Raw genomic sequence first — 19,568 nt, 5'->3', positions numbered from 1 at the left:
TATATTTACAGTTGATTGGACTGAGCACTCCATTCTTCTGTATGAAGTACAAAGTCTTGGTACTTCATTAGCAGAAAGCCCAGTGGCTTGTGAGATTTTTGAATGTAATGGAATAGGCTTCAAAACTGTCGAGCTCAAATTGGAGACTGAATACCTTTGGACCAAATCTGTTGTTAATAGATGAAGTAGCCTTATCAGAAAGCCAAAAATATGATCCTGTACAAAGCTACTCCTTGACCAGTCCTGTCACAAAGTGTCAGCCTGGTTACTGCCTACTGTGAGCTCAGATTACCTAAAAGTGACTAAGCACAAAGACATAGGCTCTGTCTGGACTTCAGATGTAGGATGAATCTCCCCTTCCAAGGGACTGTGTGCTAACCCCTTGTTTCAGTGCTGCCACCCTTGCCCAAACATGCATGGAGCCTTGTTTTCAAAGGCAGCCTTTTGGGTGAAGGATTGCAATGGGACTTGGGAACACCAGAGACAACAAGCCTTTTATTGTTGTAAAACCAAATTACCAATCTGTATGAAACACAATGAAAATGAGTTAAGGTTGGTGACACTTTGTCTCCATGGTCATTTGTAGCTTCCTCAGCATGGCATCTGTTCTGCACCAGAAATGCAAGTGGACTTTTGATGAGAAGACAGAGTTGCTCTGCTCAGGTGCCCAGCCAGCAGTGTTTGGCTCAGCTTTAAGCCATGGAAGCGAGCAGGTCTTGCACTGACAAAGTTCCAAGGCAGTGGGTCAGAGTGACAGCACAAACAATGGGACCCCTGGCCTGGCACAGCCTGGGGGTGCAGCCCTGGGACTTGGGGACAGCTCATGGCACGGGGTCAACACTGAGCTCTGGGCACAAAGGAATTCTCACCCACTCTGAAAGTTGTTGAGCACCAGTTTCCAAGAAACTTCATGGCAAAACAAAACAAAAAAAATCTGGAGGTGTCATGTTTCTCCTCTCCTGTTTTTTTTTTTTTTTTTTTTTTTTTGTAATTTCTGTTTAAAGTAAATTTAAAATAATCTCTATAGACAATCAGAGGTCTTCTAGGAGTCTCTACCCAAAAGGGTGCCAGCTCCACACCTGTGGGCCTCTTTCTTATACTAACTCATTGGAACTGATGCACTTTTCCTGTATTTTGCCTTTTTTAATTAGCTGCTTGTTCTTAAACAAAGATTTAAATGCATATTGTGTTGTGTCCCTTCTGCTTGTTTTATCTTTCTTTAACTTTTAAAAGAAAATATATATATGCAGTGAGACTGAAGTACATGGAAGAGAAACATGCACAAGAAAATATGCCTATTAAGTCCCACCATTGTTTGAGCAGGTGTAACAATTTAATCAGAAGATTTTTTTAAAAAATATTTTGGATGGATATTTTACTTGTTTTGTCTGTAAATAGTGTACAAAAGTTTGTGTTATATGACAGTTTTAAGTGGTTGTAAGAAAATTAAAAAAGATACTTAAACTGTTGCTGATGGCTTGGGTATTAATATCATCATAAATACTGCTGCTCACCATGAGCAGTTTTCTATCTTGGAAAACTGTGGAAAGCTGTCTGGCATGTTCCATTACTTGCATAAAAGGTAAGTGCAAGCCACATAAATACCCCTTGGAGAGGCTTCATGTTAAAGAGCTTGATTGGGTTTATTCAGTTCCCCCCAAATGCAGAAGTCCTCTTTTATCAAAGCTTCTTCCAGCATAACAGGTTTTGTTTCGCAGGGTGCTGAATCCAATTAACATACAGAAGCTGAAGACAGGACCTACAAATTGGAGTCATTTTCTTTTATTGCCATATTCAAACCTTGGAAGCTGCTTGATACAATCCACTGCAAACCCTGCAGGTGCTGCAGCTCCTTCTGGATGGTTTTGTAAAGCTTAGTGCTACCCCAGCAAGCTAAAATTTTAAAACAGGCTGGCTTTGCTTGCTCTGAATAACATGAGAGTCCACAGGATATTTCAGAAACAACTTTGCCTTGCAAAGTTCTTGATTCCTAACTTGGCATTCCAACAGATTGTACTCAGTACTTGTTTCTTGGCTGCACTTCAGTTACCTTGAGCTGACTTTTCACTGGGTACAGAAAATGCATAGGAGTGGGATGAAACTGATTTGCTTAACACTGTCTTTAGACCTCTATAAATATGTGGGATTTAACATAAATCTTCTGCTTGCCTTCACAGAGCACTGCTTGAGAGAAATCTGAAGGCCTGTGAATAGTACATAGCAGGAGGCAGTGATTTGTCTGCCACAGGTTTCAGAAGGGCTTATAGGAGTCATGATGAGATGAAACCCTTGAAGAGATACTTTGGGGAAATAATCTGGTTTAAAGCATGGAATATGGAGTAACATGAGGCATAAGCCCCTTGAGTTATGTTCCCAGACTCATGTCTGAAACAGGTTTTGTGTGTAAATAGCGTTAGGTAAATCTTTAACCAGTATCAGTGTCCAGGTCAGGTAAGTGTGTGGGATGTCTAATGTTCAGCAGCACCTGTGAAAGCTAAAGCTCCACCCTGGGCCACAAGCAAATAGGTCAAGTCCAGGTTGCTAACACAGTGCTTAGTGGTTGTTTCCACTGTGTGCAAGGGGGAGAAGAAGCAACCTGCTTTGATCTATGTCTCTTCTGTTAGGTAGCTATTTGCTTTCCTGAGCTCTTGCTTTTGGCAGCTCAGAGCAGAAGAGTGTTGACCTGGGGCCAGAGGCACTGGACAGAGCATTTTGGCTGTGTGCTCTCTAGGTCAGAGAGCTGAGAGCATTTCTTTTTCTAGCTGCAACTTCCAGACATTTATGACACAGCCTAAAAATCAGAAAAATCACTGTGGTGTGCCAATACTGTTTGGCATCACCTGCCAGGAAGGACAGTCACGTAGGTAGGTTTGTGATGTAGACACAACAAATGTTGTTTAAAGAACTATTGATGTATGTGCTTGGCATTGCTTTCTGGGTCATATTTATAAGTGAATTCATATTTAGATGAGGATTTTAAATTATTTAAAGAAATTAAAGAAATTGTGTAAGAAAGCAATACAATGCAGCATGACCTGGTTTGATCCCGAAGTAAAAATAAGAACCTAAACTTGATGCAGGTCTGGCTGGCGAGGATGAAGAGGGGTACAGCACATTAGGGCCAGTCAAGGTCCAGTTTCAGTTTTCAAATGAAAGTGCTGACATATTTTAATCCATTGGGCCGGGGGTTGCCCGTACAAAAGATGAAACATTTTTGCTAAAAAACCCAGGTCATCCTTTCCTCTTTCTAGGGCAAGAGCAGCCTTGCCTGACCCTGTGCGCTGTGGGCTAAACAATATCTCAGGTGCTGAGGTTCTGACCCGGGGATTCCTTGGGGCTGTGGTGCAGTTTGGAAATGGGGGTGGGTGCCGGAGCCGGTGTGTGGGTGCCGGAGCCAGTGCATTCGGCAGCTGCCCGCAGCACGGGGCACTCCTCTGCCGTGCTCCTCAGCCCTGTGGCAGCCCCGGGGCTGGGACGGCCGGTCCCCCCCTGTCCCGGGGGCCGGGTCCCCGCTGTCCCAGGGCCGGTCGCTCTCCGTGGCACGGGCGGAGCGCTGGGGGCCGGGCGGTGACGCGGCGGGGCGGTGCGGGCCGGGGAGCGGGGCGGGCAGGGAGCGCACGGCAGCGGGGCGGAGCGGCAGCGGGGCCGGCACGGCCGCCATGCGCCGCTGAGGGCGCTGGCCGGGCCTGCCATGGGGGCGCCGCCGCCCAACGGCAGCCTCGGCCTCACGGCCGGCACCCCGCGGCCCGCCGGGGCGCCGGGGCCCGGGGACCGCGGCTGCGAGAACGGCGCCCTCATGGACAGATTCGGCATCTTCCTGCAGGGGCTCCTGGGCGTCGTGGCCTTCAGCACCCTCATGCGTGAGTGGCGGGGCCGCGGCCTCCGGCCTGGCGGGGAGCGGGCGGGGCGGCCCGGGGACGGGTCGGGCTCGGTAGCGGGGCCGCGGCCGCGCTGGCCCGGGGCTGTCCCGGGAAGGGCCGGGGCTGTCCCGGGCTCCCGGCCGGGCAGGGCTCGGAGCGGCCTCGGGGGGCGCAGCCGCCGGCGCCGCTTTGTGGGTGCCGGGTGAGCTGGAGCGGGGCCGTGTGGGGAGGCCTCGGAGGCGCTGGCTCAAGTCCTTTCGTTTTCTTTAACTTGCCTTCCTAATGCTCGTACCCGTGCTGATAGAATTTTTTTGTGTGGGTGTGTGTTCTGCTTGGAACACCGCCAGCAGGAGGAGGAGGTGTGTGCGGAGCCGCTCGGGTTTGGGATGTACACAAGTCACGGGTTTGTCTGGTCAGTGTTACTGCAGGTGCACCTTGTCATGTGTCAAAGCAAAGTCACACTTGTTCCAGTCGTGCCCCTTCCCTGCAGGGCCGTAGGTGGGAGCTGGAGCAGCCCGAGAGCCGTGTGGCCGCTGACAGCTCAGCAGCTCCTTACACTGCTCTGTGGTTGTGGTCGAGAGGCAGGGAAGGTCTCTGGCTCCAGCCCTGTGGTGAGGGAGTCACAGCAACGTGAAACAATTCTGGTGGGTTTGCCTCTGTCCCACGGTCTAGATAGTATCCTTTGGGTGGAGGAGTGGAAAAGAAACCCAGTGCCATTACTCAGCTGACTGTGACCTTGCTGGTAGCAAAAAGTGGGAGAGGAAATAGAGAACATCAGGGACGTGTTTTATAGTTGTATCTAAAGAGGAAGATCCTGTTTACGTTAGAACTGCACTGATGCCTTTTCATGCTGCTGTCATACTATTATGGTTAACTCAAACATTTGCTAACACGTTATATTGGAATGCCTTAGTGTCTCAGTCACTATTAACAATTACATTGCTCTTCTAAAAGCTATGTGTGTAGCTGTCATCCTGTGGCTGAAGGGCAACAGTGATAAGCAGTGTAGCATTTGGTCAGTGACAGCAGCCTCATAATTACAAGTTTTAGCAGCTTCCAAACAGAAGTACCTTTGTGTAAGAAGGTGATGGGTACACAGTGTTGGTTTTAGATTTAAAGGAGACAAATAGGCAGTTCCTATGAATTGGGCAACAAAAGATGAGCTCCTGGTGTTAGTTGTCAGGGTGTTATCTTTTTTTCTGGAAATAGTATCTTTATGCATATTACAGTGACAGTGCACTAAGTGAAGACAAGAAAAAGTGAATATAAAAAGAAGGGACTAGAAAAAATAAAAATCTTGTTGTTGGCTGCACTTTCTGACTTGGTTAGGCACTGTTAAGCCATGAACTGTGAGGAGGCTGTTGATGCAGTTGTGGCAGAAGGGAGTGGAAGGCAGCCAGTCCTGTCAGTGGACTGGTGAGAAAAGGAGTCTGTGTCCAAAGCAGGAGCAAAAACATAGCAAATTATCACTCTTAAAAGCACATATATTGAAAAACAGAGGATGGGTTTGTTTGTCCCAGCTTTGCCAGCCACATTCTGTTCCACAATATTCTGTGGCTCTCCCTGAGCAGGAGGAGAAGCTGGTGACACCACGTGGGCCTGTTACACTGGCACAAGAGCAGCTCTCTCTCTGTTAGGGGCTGTTTTGTGCAAAAATTCTGTTTGTCAGCTAGCTTTGTCTGAATATTTGTATCCACTGGCATGGTAAAGTCACCCCAGGATTCCTTTTTATGTCATATGCAAAACACCTGATGTGTTGTTCCAAACCCTTTAAAGTTTCCTCAACAAATGGGACTTTCTGTGACAGATGTGACAGAAAAGCAGGAACCTGTGGCTGAGAACGGAGGGAGAGAGTGACCTCAGCAAACATCTGAGCACCTACACAGCTGTTCCTGGGGGAGCTGCATCCAACTGCTGGAGCTGCAGCACAGAACTGGTTGCATTTAAGCTGGAGTAGCTCTGCTCCTGGTACAAGAGAGGCACTGAGGGAGAAACAAGTGGCTGTATGCAGGGGCTGTTGGAGATTGGTGACTGCAGTCGGGCCCCTTTGGAACAGCAGTAATTCTCTGTGTGCAGCTGTATCATTTCTCCAGCTCTTGTCTTACCCATGACTGTCTGGTATTTAAATTTAATAAGGAGGAAGTCACTTGTCTTTCACTAGTCTATTATTTTTTAAAGGAAATAGTAGAAGGTGATGTTCTAATACTTCAGTTGTGATTAATGGCACTGAACCCTCTGTAGTAAAAGAAATTAAAGTAATGGCACCAGAGATGCAGTGCACAATTGCTCTTTATGCACAGAAACTGTCTTTCTTTGAAAAATATTTGATTTGACATGTGAAGAATAGGAAATTTTGGTAAGTGGCTAAATCAAAGGCTGACCCAGATGTGCCCTTTTCTGGACAAATTTTACCATGCTTGCATTCAGTGGTAAAAAGAAAATATTTTTAGATGTAAGCTGTAAGAGAAGAAGGATCTTTTCTGTGCCTTTCTGCTGGATGTTGACTTACAAAGCACTGAAGGACTGTTCTGAAAGCAAAATTATTTGAGATCTGACAGTGCAGTGTGCCCCCTTGTTGTTCATGCCCCTGTTCAGTTGCTGTGAAGCTGTGCTGTCAGCTGACCTTCCGATGACATCGTTCAGACTTCCTGTTTGAAGGGCTAAAATGTGTCAAGGATCAGGTTTTTAGTTCAGGAAGATGTGCTGGCTCTCTGCCAGGGCTGTGTGGGAGCTGCCCTGCTGTGTCTATGCTCTGACACTGGTAGGGAAGGCTTTTACCCCAGGTACATCATCAGCCTACCCTGTGTGTTCCCTCCCTGCTGAATGGGCACAACCAAGAAGTGACAGGAATGGCAAATTTCACGCTTTGAGCTGACAAAATGTTTACTTGAAATGAATTTCTAGGTTTCCTTTTCTTTGTAGCTCTTGAGTGCCTGTTCTGACACAGAGGAAATGAGGATCAGTTTCACTCACTCACCCCACCTTACCATTTAAATGAATGACTTCCTTCTAGGTTTTTCCAGATTCAGATGTAACCTGTCACAACCCCATAACCTTTTTCTTGTGCAAGGTGCTTTAGCTAGTGATCACCTATTCTGGAGTTTATGTGGGGGCTTCCCATATATCTCTCTTCAGAAGAGTAAATGTTTGCATGTGGTTTTTATTGTTGTCAGTTAAGGCCTCACAAATCCATTCCTTAGTCTCTCTGATTCCAAATTGTACCCTGCTGTTCTTGATGTGAGACATATACAGGGCTTTTCTGATGTCTGAATCACTAGTGAATTTACTTAATAATATCAGAGCCCACCTGTGTTGTGTTTAATTACTGTGAATTAATTTTACAGCTCAGCTGTGAGGCTAGAGATGTGTGAAACAGTTTCACCCAGATGCTGCAGAAGCTCAAGTACAGGAAGAGCTGAACTGAAGTGGGGTGAGACAACTTCTGTGGGTCTCTCCTGACCACAGGCTCTCACTCCCTATCCAAGGGAACTAACTAATGAAAAATCACCTCATTTTGGCAAGTCTGCTTGGACTAGCAGCCCACTTGGACTCTGGTCGCTAACTCTCCAGCCTGTGTTCCTGGTGGTTTAAAGTCTATTGTTTGGTTTTGTTCTTGTCTCTCCTGCCTTACATTCAGATGTGTTTTTCACTCTGGTTTGTTTAAGCCAAGCCACTTCATAACAGGAAGTCTTAATGAGTTTCCCTTGATGGAAGAAATGCATGTTTATGCTACAGGTCACTAAGCCAAAGATAATATTTTTTCGAAGTTTGCTGCTATCATATTTGTATCTTCTTTCATAGGATCTTGATTTTAAATGATGGTTTTGCTCCTTAGGTGTTTGAGGTTCCTTGGTGCAGTATTGGTGTTTATTTCCTGATGCCACAAAACAGGTTTTAGATACTTCAGTATAACACTGTGCGTTCTGTCTGTATTTGCAAGCACCTTCTGAGCACTGTGTGATTGGGCTTTGATTGGCAGTAAATGATAAGAGAGGGGTGTTGGCACGGTGTTCCCACACACATATGAGTTAGGTGTAAGTTTAAATAGCTCCAGTTTTTATTACCCAAACCTGGGAAAGGCATGGGGGAAAACCCACTGCCCATCCCCTTACCGACAGACTGGTTAAAGTAGTTTATTTATTTACTAAGCCTGTTTGTCAGAAGGTTGGTACCTTATCAGAGTGTGGCAGTGTTTGTTTTGGGCTACTTGGGAATGGCTGAGAAGTCAGAGGTGAGTTGTATTGATGAATTATTGAAACAGAGAGGTCAGCTGGTTCTCTGCAGGTAGGTTTGTGTCTGTCTGTGAGGAAAATACAAATATGCTGGAAAGGAGACCAGAGTGTGGGAGTCTGTTCCTTTTTTATGGCTTGTTACAGTTTGTGTCTGGAAGGGTTTACAAAAGTGGAATGATTTGGTACAGGTGCAGTGAATAATTGAGTAGATGGGTTTGCTGTTGAGACTCACAGATGAAACAAAAAGAAACCATTCTAGTAAAAGATACTATACATATTGTAAGGTGTTCTCTTTGCTTACACACCTGGAAGGAAATACCTTAAAAATTACATCCTTAATGCCACTTACCTTTACAGCAAGGTTTTCCCACTTAAAAAGCTACCCAAGGAGAAGGAAGGCTTTGTCACATAAAAAGCTATCTTTGTAGGTAATTTAGTAGAATTTGAAATGCCTTAGCAAAAAATGTGCTTTTTGGAGGAATTATTTCATATTTGTATGAAGTTAAGGGAGTAATTTTATGGAAATAATGTTCTGGAGAGAAGGAATTAAAGGTAATTCCAGCTGCCTTTAACAAAAAAGCATAAAATAAGCTATTGGATACAAAAGGTCTAAACCATATGATCTAACTGTTTTCTGTAGCAATTTTCTTTCTGCTCGAGCAGGCTTAGAAAATACAAAAATTTGATTGCCTGTAACATCAGCAGTGGAATACAGACCTCTAGGTAACAGCAACTAGTTTATTGTGCATGGCATTTCCTGAGATGCTGGGCAGTGGCCTGCTGGCTTTATTAATGAAAGCATTTCTTCAGAAGATTTTATGTTGTTCGGACTTGCCAGTACTCCATCCTTGAATATGTTTGCTCTGAGTGATGCAGTTCATGTTCATGTGAATTCCTGAGGACCCCTCAGCAGGGTCCTTTGTGTATCTGGTATCAAAACTTATCTTGTACAAAAGTCAAATCACAAACGGGAGCTTTCCTAGTTATGAAAATATGAACAGCACTGTACTTGCAGGCACCACAAGACACGATGCAAAACTCGCTTTATTTGTTTTCCTAGAACTCACAAGTGCAAGCTCCTGGTGACTTACCAGCAGAACTGGCATTCCAATGTGTGCTTGGGAATTAATTTAAGGAGCACTGTGGGGTATCGCAGGGGGAATGAATCCCTCTGCAGGTGAAAGAAGCCCAGCAAGATGTGCTGTTGAACTGTGATAAAAGGCGAGGTTTGGGAGAGCATTTTTAAAAAGTAGAAAGTGGCAAAAGCTCCCCTGGGAGTAGCGGGACTCGCGGGTCGCGGGGTCGGGGCAGGACCCTGGACAGCTCCCGGGGCTTCGGGCAGCCCTGCCCGGGGTCACAGCCTGCTCTAGCCGGGGACAGAGCCCTGTTCTGCCCGGGGACAGAGCTCTGCCGTGCTCTAGCCGGGGACAGAGCCCTGTTCTGCCCGGGGACAGAGCCCTGCCCTGGCCGCGCTGTCGGAGCGCAGGGAGGGACGCGGTTCCCTGCCCAGGGTCCCCGGCGGGTTTGGCCGCCTGGCAGGGAAGGGCTGGGGCAGCTCCCTCCCGTCTGGCTGCGGGCCAGGGAGGAAACAGGATGGGATGATGGTGGTAGAAATACGTGTTGTTCTTTTCCTCCTCCGGGCCCATTCCACGGCAATTAGTGACGATCGGTATCGCCGTGCACTGCTGTAGCTGTTGTTGTGTAGGTTAAGTGTCTGCTTGTAGCTGCAGGACTTGGAAAAGCCCTGTGAGGTCACTTTGGTCATGCCAAGTAAATTGTGCCTTACAATGATCCAGTGTTTCCGTATCCCCAGATGGTGAGGTATCGCTTGCAGCCATGTAGCATTGCCCTGCTTGTTTGTTTTAAATAAATCATCAGCCCTTCCTCTGCCTCTGTGACATCCTGAGCCGTGTTTGAGACAAATAGGAGAGATGCACTACGAGCTGTAGCAGAAAAAAGAAATCCAACCCTGGCTAAATTAGCAAAGTAAATGAGTTTCTTTTACCATGCTAGTATTGTATTACTCTTTAACATATGAAACATCCATGTGGGATAAATTCTGTCCATTGGGAACTCTCCAGAAAAAGGCAAATCTTGCTGACAAATTTCATGCTGTACAAAAGCATGTAATGATAGGGTTTGGGACTGCTCAGCTGATCCTTTTAAAGTGAAGGAAATAACCTGGTTTTTTTATTAAAAGTGCTTGCATGATGCCCAGTTCTTAGTTGCTATGGATTGTAATGGCACTTTATTGGTCCTCATGTCCTGGTCATGTCAGGTTGTTAATATTTTAGTGTCACTAATTATCCTTGAAATGCCATGCCAGTAAAAGTTAAGACAAGGAAAATAAGGCACCAATTTAGACAAATAATCTGCAATCTCTGAGTCTCTTTTCATTAGGTCTGATGCCCTACTTTGTCTTGCTGGCTCAGAAAGTGTTACTACTCAGCTGATTGCTGGATGTAGTTGTAGGCCCCATAATAAGATTGTTCTAAGTATAATTACACATGTCATTCACATTATGAAATGTTTAATAAAAAGGATAAGTTATGTTGACATTTGTAAACTATTAAAATGATAAATTATCCAGGAACTCTGAAGCTGTGTTTAATTAGAATGAACTTCTGGACTGTTAGCTAGACTGGTGTTTAACTCTAAAGTGCATAGTGAATGTCTTCTTGACTGGTGTTTTATAATTAAATCTTTAAGGAGCTGATTTGTACAGACACACAGGGTGCAGTTTTCCATTCTGTGGTGATATTAATTTCATGGTTAATGAAGTTTGCATTCTTAAAGTGGTATTTAACAGAGCCTTATCTGTGTGGATTTTGTTATTGAAGTGAAAAATCAGGTCTGCTTCTCATGCCTGCTGGTAGGAAATGCTTTGAATTCTCAAAGATTTGATCTCAGCAAAATTTATTCCCTGTGAAACTCAGTTTGTTAAATCTTGGCAGACTGAATACAAGCTCAGAGCTTGCATGAGTCTGCCTTTGCACGTGGTGTGGTGTGGGCATGAGGTTTTAGGGTTTAGTCAGGAATAACTAAACCTGTTCACAGTGATGGTCATGATCCTGAAGACTTGTTTTTCTGCCACTTACCCTGAATCACACATTTTATATATATTTGTTGTCATAACATCATACATATGTTGTCATATGTAAGGAAGGTTGAGAAGGAAAATGAGCTAAAATGGATTTACAGTTCAAATTCCTCACAGCTCACTGTTCAAGGTTCAGATCCATAGTTCAGGTGTGAGTTAGTTTACAGACATGCAGAACTACAGCAGGGGAAAGTTGTGTTAAGGAAGTTACTAAACTTGTTTCTTTCTGGGTTTTATGATATTTTTTCCTCTAAATGTTGCACCTCTTTTTTTTTAATAATAATCAAACATAGTTTTGTAATTCGATGTTGCTGCTGTTGGAGACAGGAATGTGACGTGGGCACACAGAGTTCATGCAGCAGCAGCCAAATTTTGTTTGCTCTCTGTTCTCTCACATACTGGGCTGGTGCAGTCAGTGTCTGCTGGGTCCAGTTACCTGTGCAGCCACAGAACCACTTTAGCTGTCACAGCTCTGTACATTTTGATATGGTTTGGGTGCTCTCACATTTTTGGTTACCCTGTTTTCTAAGACCAAGCATTCCTCCTTGTTGGAACCCTGAAGCCTGGGAGTTTTGAACTTTCTGTGCTCTCTGGCACTGACCCCCAAAAGAGCACTGCTCTGAACTTGAGGCTTGGAGGTTTCCAGAATTGAGTGATGGAGTTAAAATCACTGGTGTGTGTAGTGTGCCATATCACATGGTGAGGGGTTTTAGAATATAGTAATAGGTATGGGACAAGATGGAGGTCCTGGGCCATTGACCTCTTCTTCCTTCTTGTTCCTTCTTCTTAGTTTTAGGTAGTATTTTTATGATTGAATAGGAAATACTGCACTGCAGGTCACAGGTGCCTAATCCTTGAGTCAAAAGTATAGATAATATAAATGTTAGTTTTTAATTGGACAGACCTTAAAATACCTTACAACAAGCAAAATACAGCCCCATTTTTTCACTTTTAACTTGTTAGCTGTAAGTGCTGTAGCACTCACTGTACTTTAAATAAAAATTAATAAACAGCTAAGTTCAAACACAAAACTCAGTCTCTCATGCTTCAATCCCAACTCTAACTGAAAGCAAACAAAAGAAAAAAAAAGGCAAAAAACCAAACCACTAATACCTCCTCTCATGGTCATATGTTGGCTTACCTGAGAGAAGAGGAAAACTGTGCCACAGTTCCTTGTTTTATCTGGTGGTGGGACAGTAACAAGCTCGGGGGCAGCTGGTCTGGGAGCTGCAGAGTGCTCAGGATGTGAAGATTTGTGACAAGGAGTTTATTTGGGTGCTGCTTCTGTTTGAGAGGTTTCTCCATTGCTCCACTGACACTGTAAAAGGGATGAACCAATGGAAGTAACTACAAATAAGGTTCACTACAGCAATCTTGGACACACTATCCAGTCCCCTTGAGTAAGTTCTTTACTTACAGAAACAACCTTTGCTTGCTTTTTCTTGTTTCACTGTGATTTTTCTTTTCTGTTTCTCAAAAATACAGGATTTTTCCATGGAACAAAAATGACTTTTCAATTACAAGCAACTATTCACAACTACCAGCATGTATCCTCTGTCTGTAAAAATTTTTAAAGATACAATGCTGTAAAATTTACTTCCTTTTTAGAATAATTGCCTTTACTTCTTTCCTAGTACTGGAGATGCTGCTATTCCATATCTTCCAGCACACCTTCCTTGCTTTGAGGCAGGTGGTGTGACTAGCAACCTATGCTATTTTATATACAAAGGACTTAAATGCTTTTTTTGGAAGGTAATTGTAATGTTTGAAGCTTTAAAATTATGGGAGGTGGGGGGGAACCCCACCCTCCTCCATCTAATCTTAAAACCTTGAGTTACTTATGGCAGTATGTTTTCAGTGCTGGCATTAGGTTTTGGTGTTAAGGAGTAAGAAGTCTTTTGCAGGTGGAAATCGTTACATGATTTCATTCTGATTTCATAAATTTAATTTATGAAGTGTATACCTAGTTGTTAGATACATTATATCAAAGAAGTCTGCATAATTGGCCTCTGACTCCACTCTCATGGTATTTGATCATGTGTAAAGAAGATCTATGGAAGTAGGTTGTGTTTCTTTTGTTCTTTTTAAAACACTTGGTGTTGTATGAAATGTCTGTCTTGCAATTCAATGCTCTGATAGTTCCAGCCTAGAAAGACTGAATCTGGTTAGCAAAGCTCTGTAGAATTTAAAGAGCCTCTGAAGATGCAGTTTACATTTACCTTTGGCCTCCTTGATTGAACATATTTGTTGTTTTATCATTTTTACAGAGTTTTTACAGCTTTGCTTTTACATCTTTTTTGTATCTGAACTTACACTTCAGGTTTGCTTTCTGCTTTTAAAAACTGCTACAGTTTCTGCCTTGCTTAATATTTTAATGAATGGTGATTGAGTTTGGAGCTGTGCTTTGGCAGTTCTGCCCAGTCCCAAGAGCTGATTTAAAACAAGCAGCTTGAATGACTTAAAGTTCATTGATATCTGTTGTCATACTAATAATGTTCAGAAAGCTTCATGTATTATTGAGTGATCTTGTGCATGCTGTACGTGAAAATGGTGTTGTGAATCGTAAATTGCTACTTAGTGCACATTAATATGGATTGATTCTATTTGTTTTGTACTAAATAATTCATGTTTCCCAAATGGTTCTGATTTCTAACAGAGAAAAAAATCCACAGAAGCACAGCAGACTGCATTTTTCAGTCTTCACTGGGTGATTCTGTAGCATGACAGGTGGCACGGCTGTTTTTCTAGAAACCTTGCTTTTTCATTTGGTAGTTGTTTAATGATACCTGGTTCAGAGTATAAAAGTATTTGCAGGAGGGATCTGTATCAACTTTCTAAAGCCAATCTCACAGGCATTTTCACTGGAAGCTTAGATTTGTTTTGCTTTAGCTATCTCATACCTGTTGAAGAAACAGAATAGCAAATACCTCTGTCTCTGAAAGTGCTGGGAAGCTGATTTATGATGACTTTCAAACAGAGCACACCTTGACCCAACAGTGCTGTGTGTGCTAAATGCAAAGATAACAAATGCCTGTCTCTTAAGATTGAATTGTGGCTTTTAACTTTATTATTTGGATAAATATTTCCTAAGCTACTTGTGCTGTTTACCTTAAGGCAGTTACTTGCAGCCCTTTATTTTTAGTATTGCCATGGCTTTTGGGAGCTGAGAGCTGGATGCTTCTGTTTACAGGGTGTGTTATAGATGCATTTTATGACTTCTAAAGTGCTCCTCTCTCTGGGGAGACAGCAAATAGGTTAATAATCAAAAGTGAGAAGTGGTGTGCAATTCTCTCTCTGCTAAGGTAGTTTAGCTGTTTTACAAGTAAGCTTTACCTTTACAAAAAAGGGAAAAAGGGAATAAGGCTCCATGACAATGGCTATTGATGTGGTGTGTCTGGGTTGCTAGCTCTGCTAAGATGTATTTGTTTCCTTTATTGACAGCCAAGTTAATGCATCTGTCAGAGCCACACTCTCATGTGCTACCAGGATCAGTCTTCCTGAAATTGTCTTAGGCTGAGTTGTATGCAGGTAATATGATTTATTTGTGTCTCCCACAGCCAATCTATATGAGCTAAGGATTTAGGAACATTTTTGGAGCTTGAAGCATGTACATGTTAGGAATAAAAAAACTCACCAACCTCATATAATGCATTTGGCTGCCTTTCCTGAAGCAGCAGAATCATCTAATTTATTCCAAAGCTCAGACAGCAGTATTTAGGGTTCTTTTCCTGATGGTGATTTGTCCTTTCCTCCCCTGCACTGTGCAGGAGAGTTTTACTTTGCGATAGCCATTTCCTGCTCTCAGTAAACCTTTGAAGGAACAAACTTTACAGGTAGGTTTTTAGCTCAATGTGGAAGCAGGTAGGAAGTAAATGCTTTCACACAGGTAACTTTCAGTTACTGTATTTTATCCAGCAAGCACTTCTGCCCATTTGATAAATAATGTGAAATCCAGTGCTGACACCTTGTTTTCAGTCATATAATCTGTGTTGAGACAAAGGAGCCCAGGTCATGAGATAGCTGGGCTTGATGGATGCTTGGCACTGGTGTGTTTAACTTTGCAGTGAAACAGAGCCCCTTGTTCTCTGCTCTGACAAAAGTGCCAGTCAGGTTTTGCTGCCTTGACCACAACATTATCATCACTGCTGCCAGTGGAACAGAGACCGAGATAAGATCTGTGGCTTGCAGGTACCTCGAGGCTGTTCAGGCACTGCATGCTTAGTGTGACATGTCCCTGAATAACCAAGCTGGGTCGTTAAACTTTATTGTGTCCAGCTTTCTATAAAGTTTCTCCCTGGGTGACCTTCTTTAATGGACCAGTTCTTAATTACACTACAGAATCATTAAGGCCAAGAGCACAGTGGAATTAAGAAAGGGGTTGTGTACTTGCATGGCCAATACTGTTTTCCCTCTTACAGAAATTTTTAAAATCCTTTTTGCAGGGCAGTAAAGGTGAGGGCTCATGCACTTCATAGTGTGCCAGTCTAATACTGACTAGAACAAATTTTTCCCTTGAGTCAGTTATTCTATAACTTTTTTCATCATGAGGAAACCATGGTTCCTGGTGTGTTTCTCCAATGCAGCAGCATCACTGGTAATCAGTTCAAGTCCAATAGAATTTCTGCTTTAGTATCATGGGTGTCTCAAGTGTGGAGAAGTCTGGGTCCTTAAGCAAAAATATAATATAGAATTCTGGGACCCTTATGCAGGTAAATAAGCAGCAGGCTTTCAGAGCCCTGCATTTGAACATGTAGCTAATGGGATATAGGAATAGAAGGTAGAATTTGCAGTAGGGCAAAAATTGAATTGCTAAGAGCATAGTGCATTCTGGGGCTGGAGAAATGGGCAGCACACAAAAAACCCTGGTTCTTTTGGTGGTTTTTTACAATCACATTTATTACCTCTTTTAAAACAGATGCACACAGAATTCCTTTTTTTAAAAAACTCTTGAGTATGGGGAGATGCCCAGCTAATAAGTGTCACAAAAACTTTTGGCAATTGAGTGATGCATAGTTTACACACCTAAATATTTTTTATAAGCCATCATTGTAGCCTTTTCTCATTGGACATGTTCTTCTTGCACAGTTAATTCTGAAAAGAAAAATATGTTTTGAAGAAATATTTTATGTAATCTCAAGTAATTACTTATTCTCACTGTGCTGCTTCCAAGAAAATAATGTGAAGGGGACAAAGTGAAATGGCAAGACAAACCTCTTAAAGGCTTTGCCTTAACAGCAAAGGGAGGTAAGTTCAAATTAATGATAAAGATCACAAATGACATTAAATTCACTGATAGTTGTTATTCCATAGTCATGTGAATTTTCAGGATTTATTAGTGTGCATGTGCTTTTTCAGAACAGACGTGGTTCCCACTGCTGTGGGAAAAGTGTTTTTCAAAGTCTTCTGTGGTGGTTTCAGTCAACTGGGCAGAAACAACAATTTTGTGTAGTAGTTTTAGTTCACCAGTTTGAGATTCCCTGGCAGTGCACCAATTATTGTGGTGGGTTTAGTGCTGGCTAAATTGCCAGTGCACCCACTAGAGTTATTTACTCATTTCTTGCTGTGAGATAGGATTTGGAGGAAGGCAAACCAAGCTTGAACTTTGACAGTTATAAAGAACTTTATTTACAGAAATAAAAAGAAAAAATAGTAAGAATCAGAATAAAACTTGAGAACAGTTCTCCTCCCCCCACACCCTCTTTTCTTTGCCACTGACAATGCACAGAAACAATTCAGTCAGTTGACCATCTCTGAAATAGTCTTTGTCCAATTTCCTTAGGGAGAGGAGTCTCTCTTGTTAGTCTGTGGAGACTTCTCTACCATGGCTTTTAATTTTCATGAATAGCAGCCACACAGAAGTCTGCCATTGTGAAGCCCCTCCCATTTTTTCAGCCTTCCCACAGCTGAATTCATGGGCCATGTCAATGTATGGGTGTCAGGTGTAGAGGAAGCTGCCACAGTCCTTACAGGGAATTATTTTCCATAACTGGTTCCTTTCCTTCCTTACCAAAAAAAATTAATTAATGCAAACCACCACATCTTCCTAAATAGAATTTTAAAAATTAAAAATCTGGCCTGCATATGTAGTTGACTTTACAAGTTTTTCACAGGGTTAGAAATTGTAGGTTCAAATTTGTGAGGCATATGGTCTGATAACCAAATGTTCTGAAAATAGTGCCATTCTCTGAGAGAGGCCATCTGAAAATCTGCATCTGATTCTGAGCTTGGGTGCTACTGCTTGGTGTAACTTCAGCTGTTACTCCACACACAGTGAGCCTTGTACAGGAAACTTGTAATACTTGTCAGGAATGCTGGAAATCATGGGAATCAATACCAAAGTAGCCTGCAGATCCCAGCAGTCTTGCACTGGGAGGGCTGTGTTGGAGGATCTGTCTGGTTGCAAACGTTATTTGGGAAGCTCACACTGCAGCAGATTTCTCAGTGTGAGATTCTGTCCCTCCACATATGTGTGTGTGTGATTTTCAGTTAGCCATAATTTAGTCCTTTGATAATTGGTTCTTGGAACTTTTTAAGTGTCAGATTACAGAAAAATGAGTTCTAGACTTACATACCAATTTTTCTTGGAAAGGTCTCCAAATGTGACCTGCTCCCACCTCCTGCTCAGAGCAGGGCCAGCCCATGTTCCCTTGCTTTGAGCATTGTCTGGGGGAATTTTCAGTGTCTGTCAGATTGCAGTCACTTCTTGTTCTTTGGGGGTCTTGTTGCAGAATTTAATTGCTCTCACTGGAAATTTTTTGCTTCTTTCACCCTGGAATTTCCCTGGCTCCAACTTGTGGCTGTTGCCTGTGGCCCATGCACTTGTGAGAAGGGTCCAATTCTGCCCCAGCTGAAACTGCTCACGACATGAGGAAATGTAAATGTGGTGTGCAGATGTGATCCTCACCAGCCTTTCCTCCTTTTCACTTTGGCCAGCTCAGCTCTTGCTTTGCTGAGGTCTGATGGCAGAAATATAGAGGGGGTTTATGAAATGAAACATGCAGTCACAAACATGCTTTGTCTGTGACTCATCTTTGAAAGAGTTTTGAGAAGCACAGGAAAGGCAGGTGAAATTCCCAGCTCTTCTCAGAAGAGCAGTATTGTCATAGTGTAGCTTCAGGGGACACTGAACATGTTGACCTTACTTTTTTTTAAATTTCAAATTAATGAGCTAGAGAAATCTTTGATCTTTACTGGGGTCAGAAAGATTCTTATCAAGAACTGCTGGAACCTGCATCTAAGGTACTTAGTAGTGCATGGATACATAGAACATTTCAAAGGTGTGAGATGAACCAGGTTTGTGCTTCTACAAGAGCAGCCATCCAGAAATTCTTGGATCTGTACTGAAGTTACTTCACATCAGCAAAGTAGTTCCTGTGGGACTTCTTCAGGAGATGAAGGAGAGAGACAAATAGTGGATTTCAAGTGTTGCTTTGCATATTGACAATTTCGAGAGGTTTTATCTCATTTCTTTTCTCCTTTCTGGCCTTTATTCTTCCCTATGAGTCTTCTGAAATTCTGATAGCAAAACTCCCACGTTGAAGTAAGTGTTAGAAACCCTTCCACAGTGCTCTGGCATTAATTATTCCTAGAATTTCAATGAAGTGGGAAGACAATTCAATGAACTTGAATTTTGCATTAGCAATACTGTGTCTTATATGCTTATCTATTATCTGTCCATCTGGCAGCTCACATGCTCATTGGCAGAAGTGCTTTTATTTCCTTTCCTGAAAAATTCTGGCACCGAACATATAAACAAACAGCACTTCTTTCTTCATTTATAATTCAGCATGAAGTTGTGAGCGTTATTAGTTAATTAATATTAAGCCTGGTGGATGGTTGCTGGTGCTAGCGCGGCGCTCCGAGCTGCAGCATATGGAGCAGCGCCGCGTCCTCGCAGCCGGGAGCCGGCAGATTGAGATCCATCTGTCAGCTGACACGAGCCCAGTGTGTGCTGAGACTGCCAGGGAAACTGGGACTGGGAGCAGCAATCCTCACTTCTTCTAGGGGAGGGCAAGGGTAAGAATTACTTTCCTCTCCCCAATTTGATAGGTGCTTAGAAAGTGTCAGTAAAGATTCTGTGAAAAGCGTGCTGGCTTTTGGTTCCAAAATGAATGCGTTAATAGCGAGCATGCTGGAGACCCTGATCCAGCCAGTGTGGTTGTCAACAGCCTGTTGGCTTTTTGCTCAGTTTAGTTACTGGAAAAGCTCAAATTCTGCATCAGGGGTGTGTTGGGAAGTACCTGGCAATGTCTGCATCTGTCAGAAGCACCTGATGCTCACTGAGTGGGCAAACAGCACTTTGATATGGACCTACTGGGCTTTCAAGTGTTCAGGTACATATTCATCAGGTTGCACCTCCTAAAGATTTTACTCATT

General features: G+C 43.2%; 1 protein-coding gene across 1 annotated transcript in view; it reads left to right on the top strand.

Annotated features, from left to right (window-relative positions):
- The first annotated feature begins 3,691 nt into the window (after positions 1 to 3,691).
- The window catches only part of LOC117002506 (store-operated calcium entry regulator STIMATE), a 35,250-nt gene continuing 19,373 nt past the window's right edge, over positions 3,692 to 19,568 (top strand). The window contains exon 1 of the mRNA XM_033071685.2: positions 3,692 to 3,860. Coding sequence (XP_032927576.2) covers positions 3,692 to 3,860 — 169 coding nt within the window. The remainder of the gene's footprint in view (positions 3,861 to 19,568) is intronic.

Source organism: Catharus ustulatus, chromosome 13 (genome assembly GCF_009819885.2).
Source record: "Catharus ustulatus isolate bCatUst1 chromosome 13, bCatUst1.pri.v2, whole genome shotgun sequence".
Taxonomy (NCBI): domain Eukaryota; kingdom Metazoa; phylum Chordata; class Aves; order Passeriformes; family Turdidae; genus Catharus; species Catharus ustulatus.
Note: the sequence above shows the minus strand (reverse complement) of the source record. Positions and strands in the feature narration are given on the sequence as shown.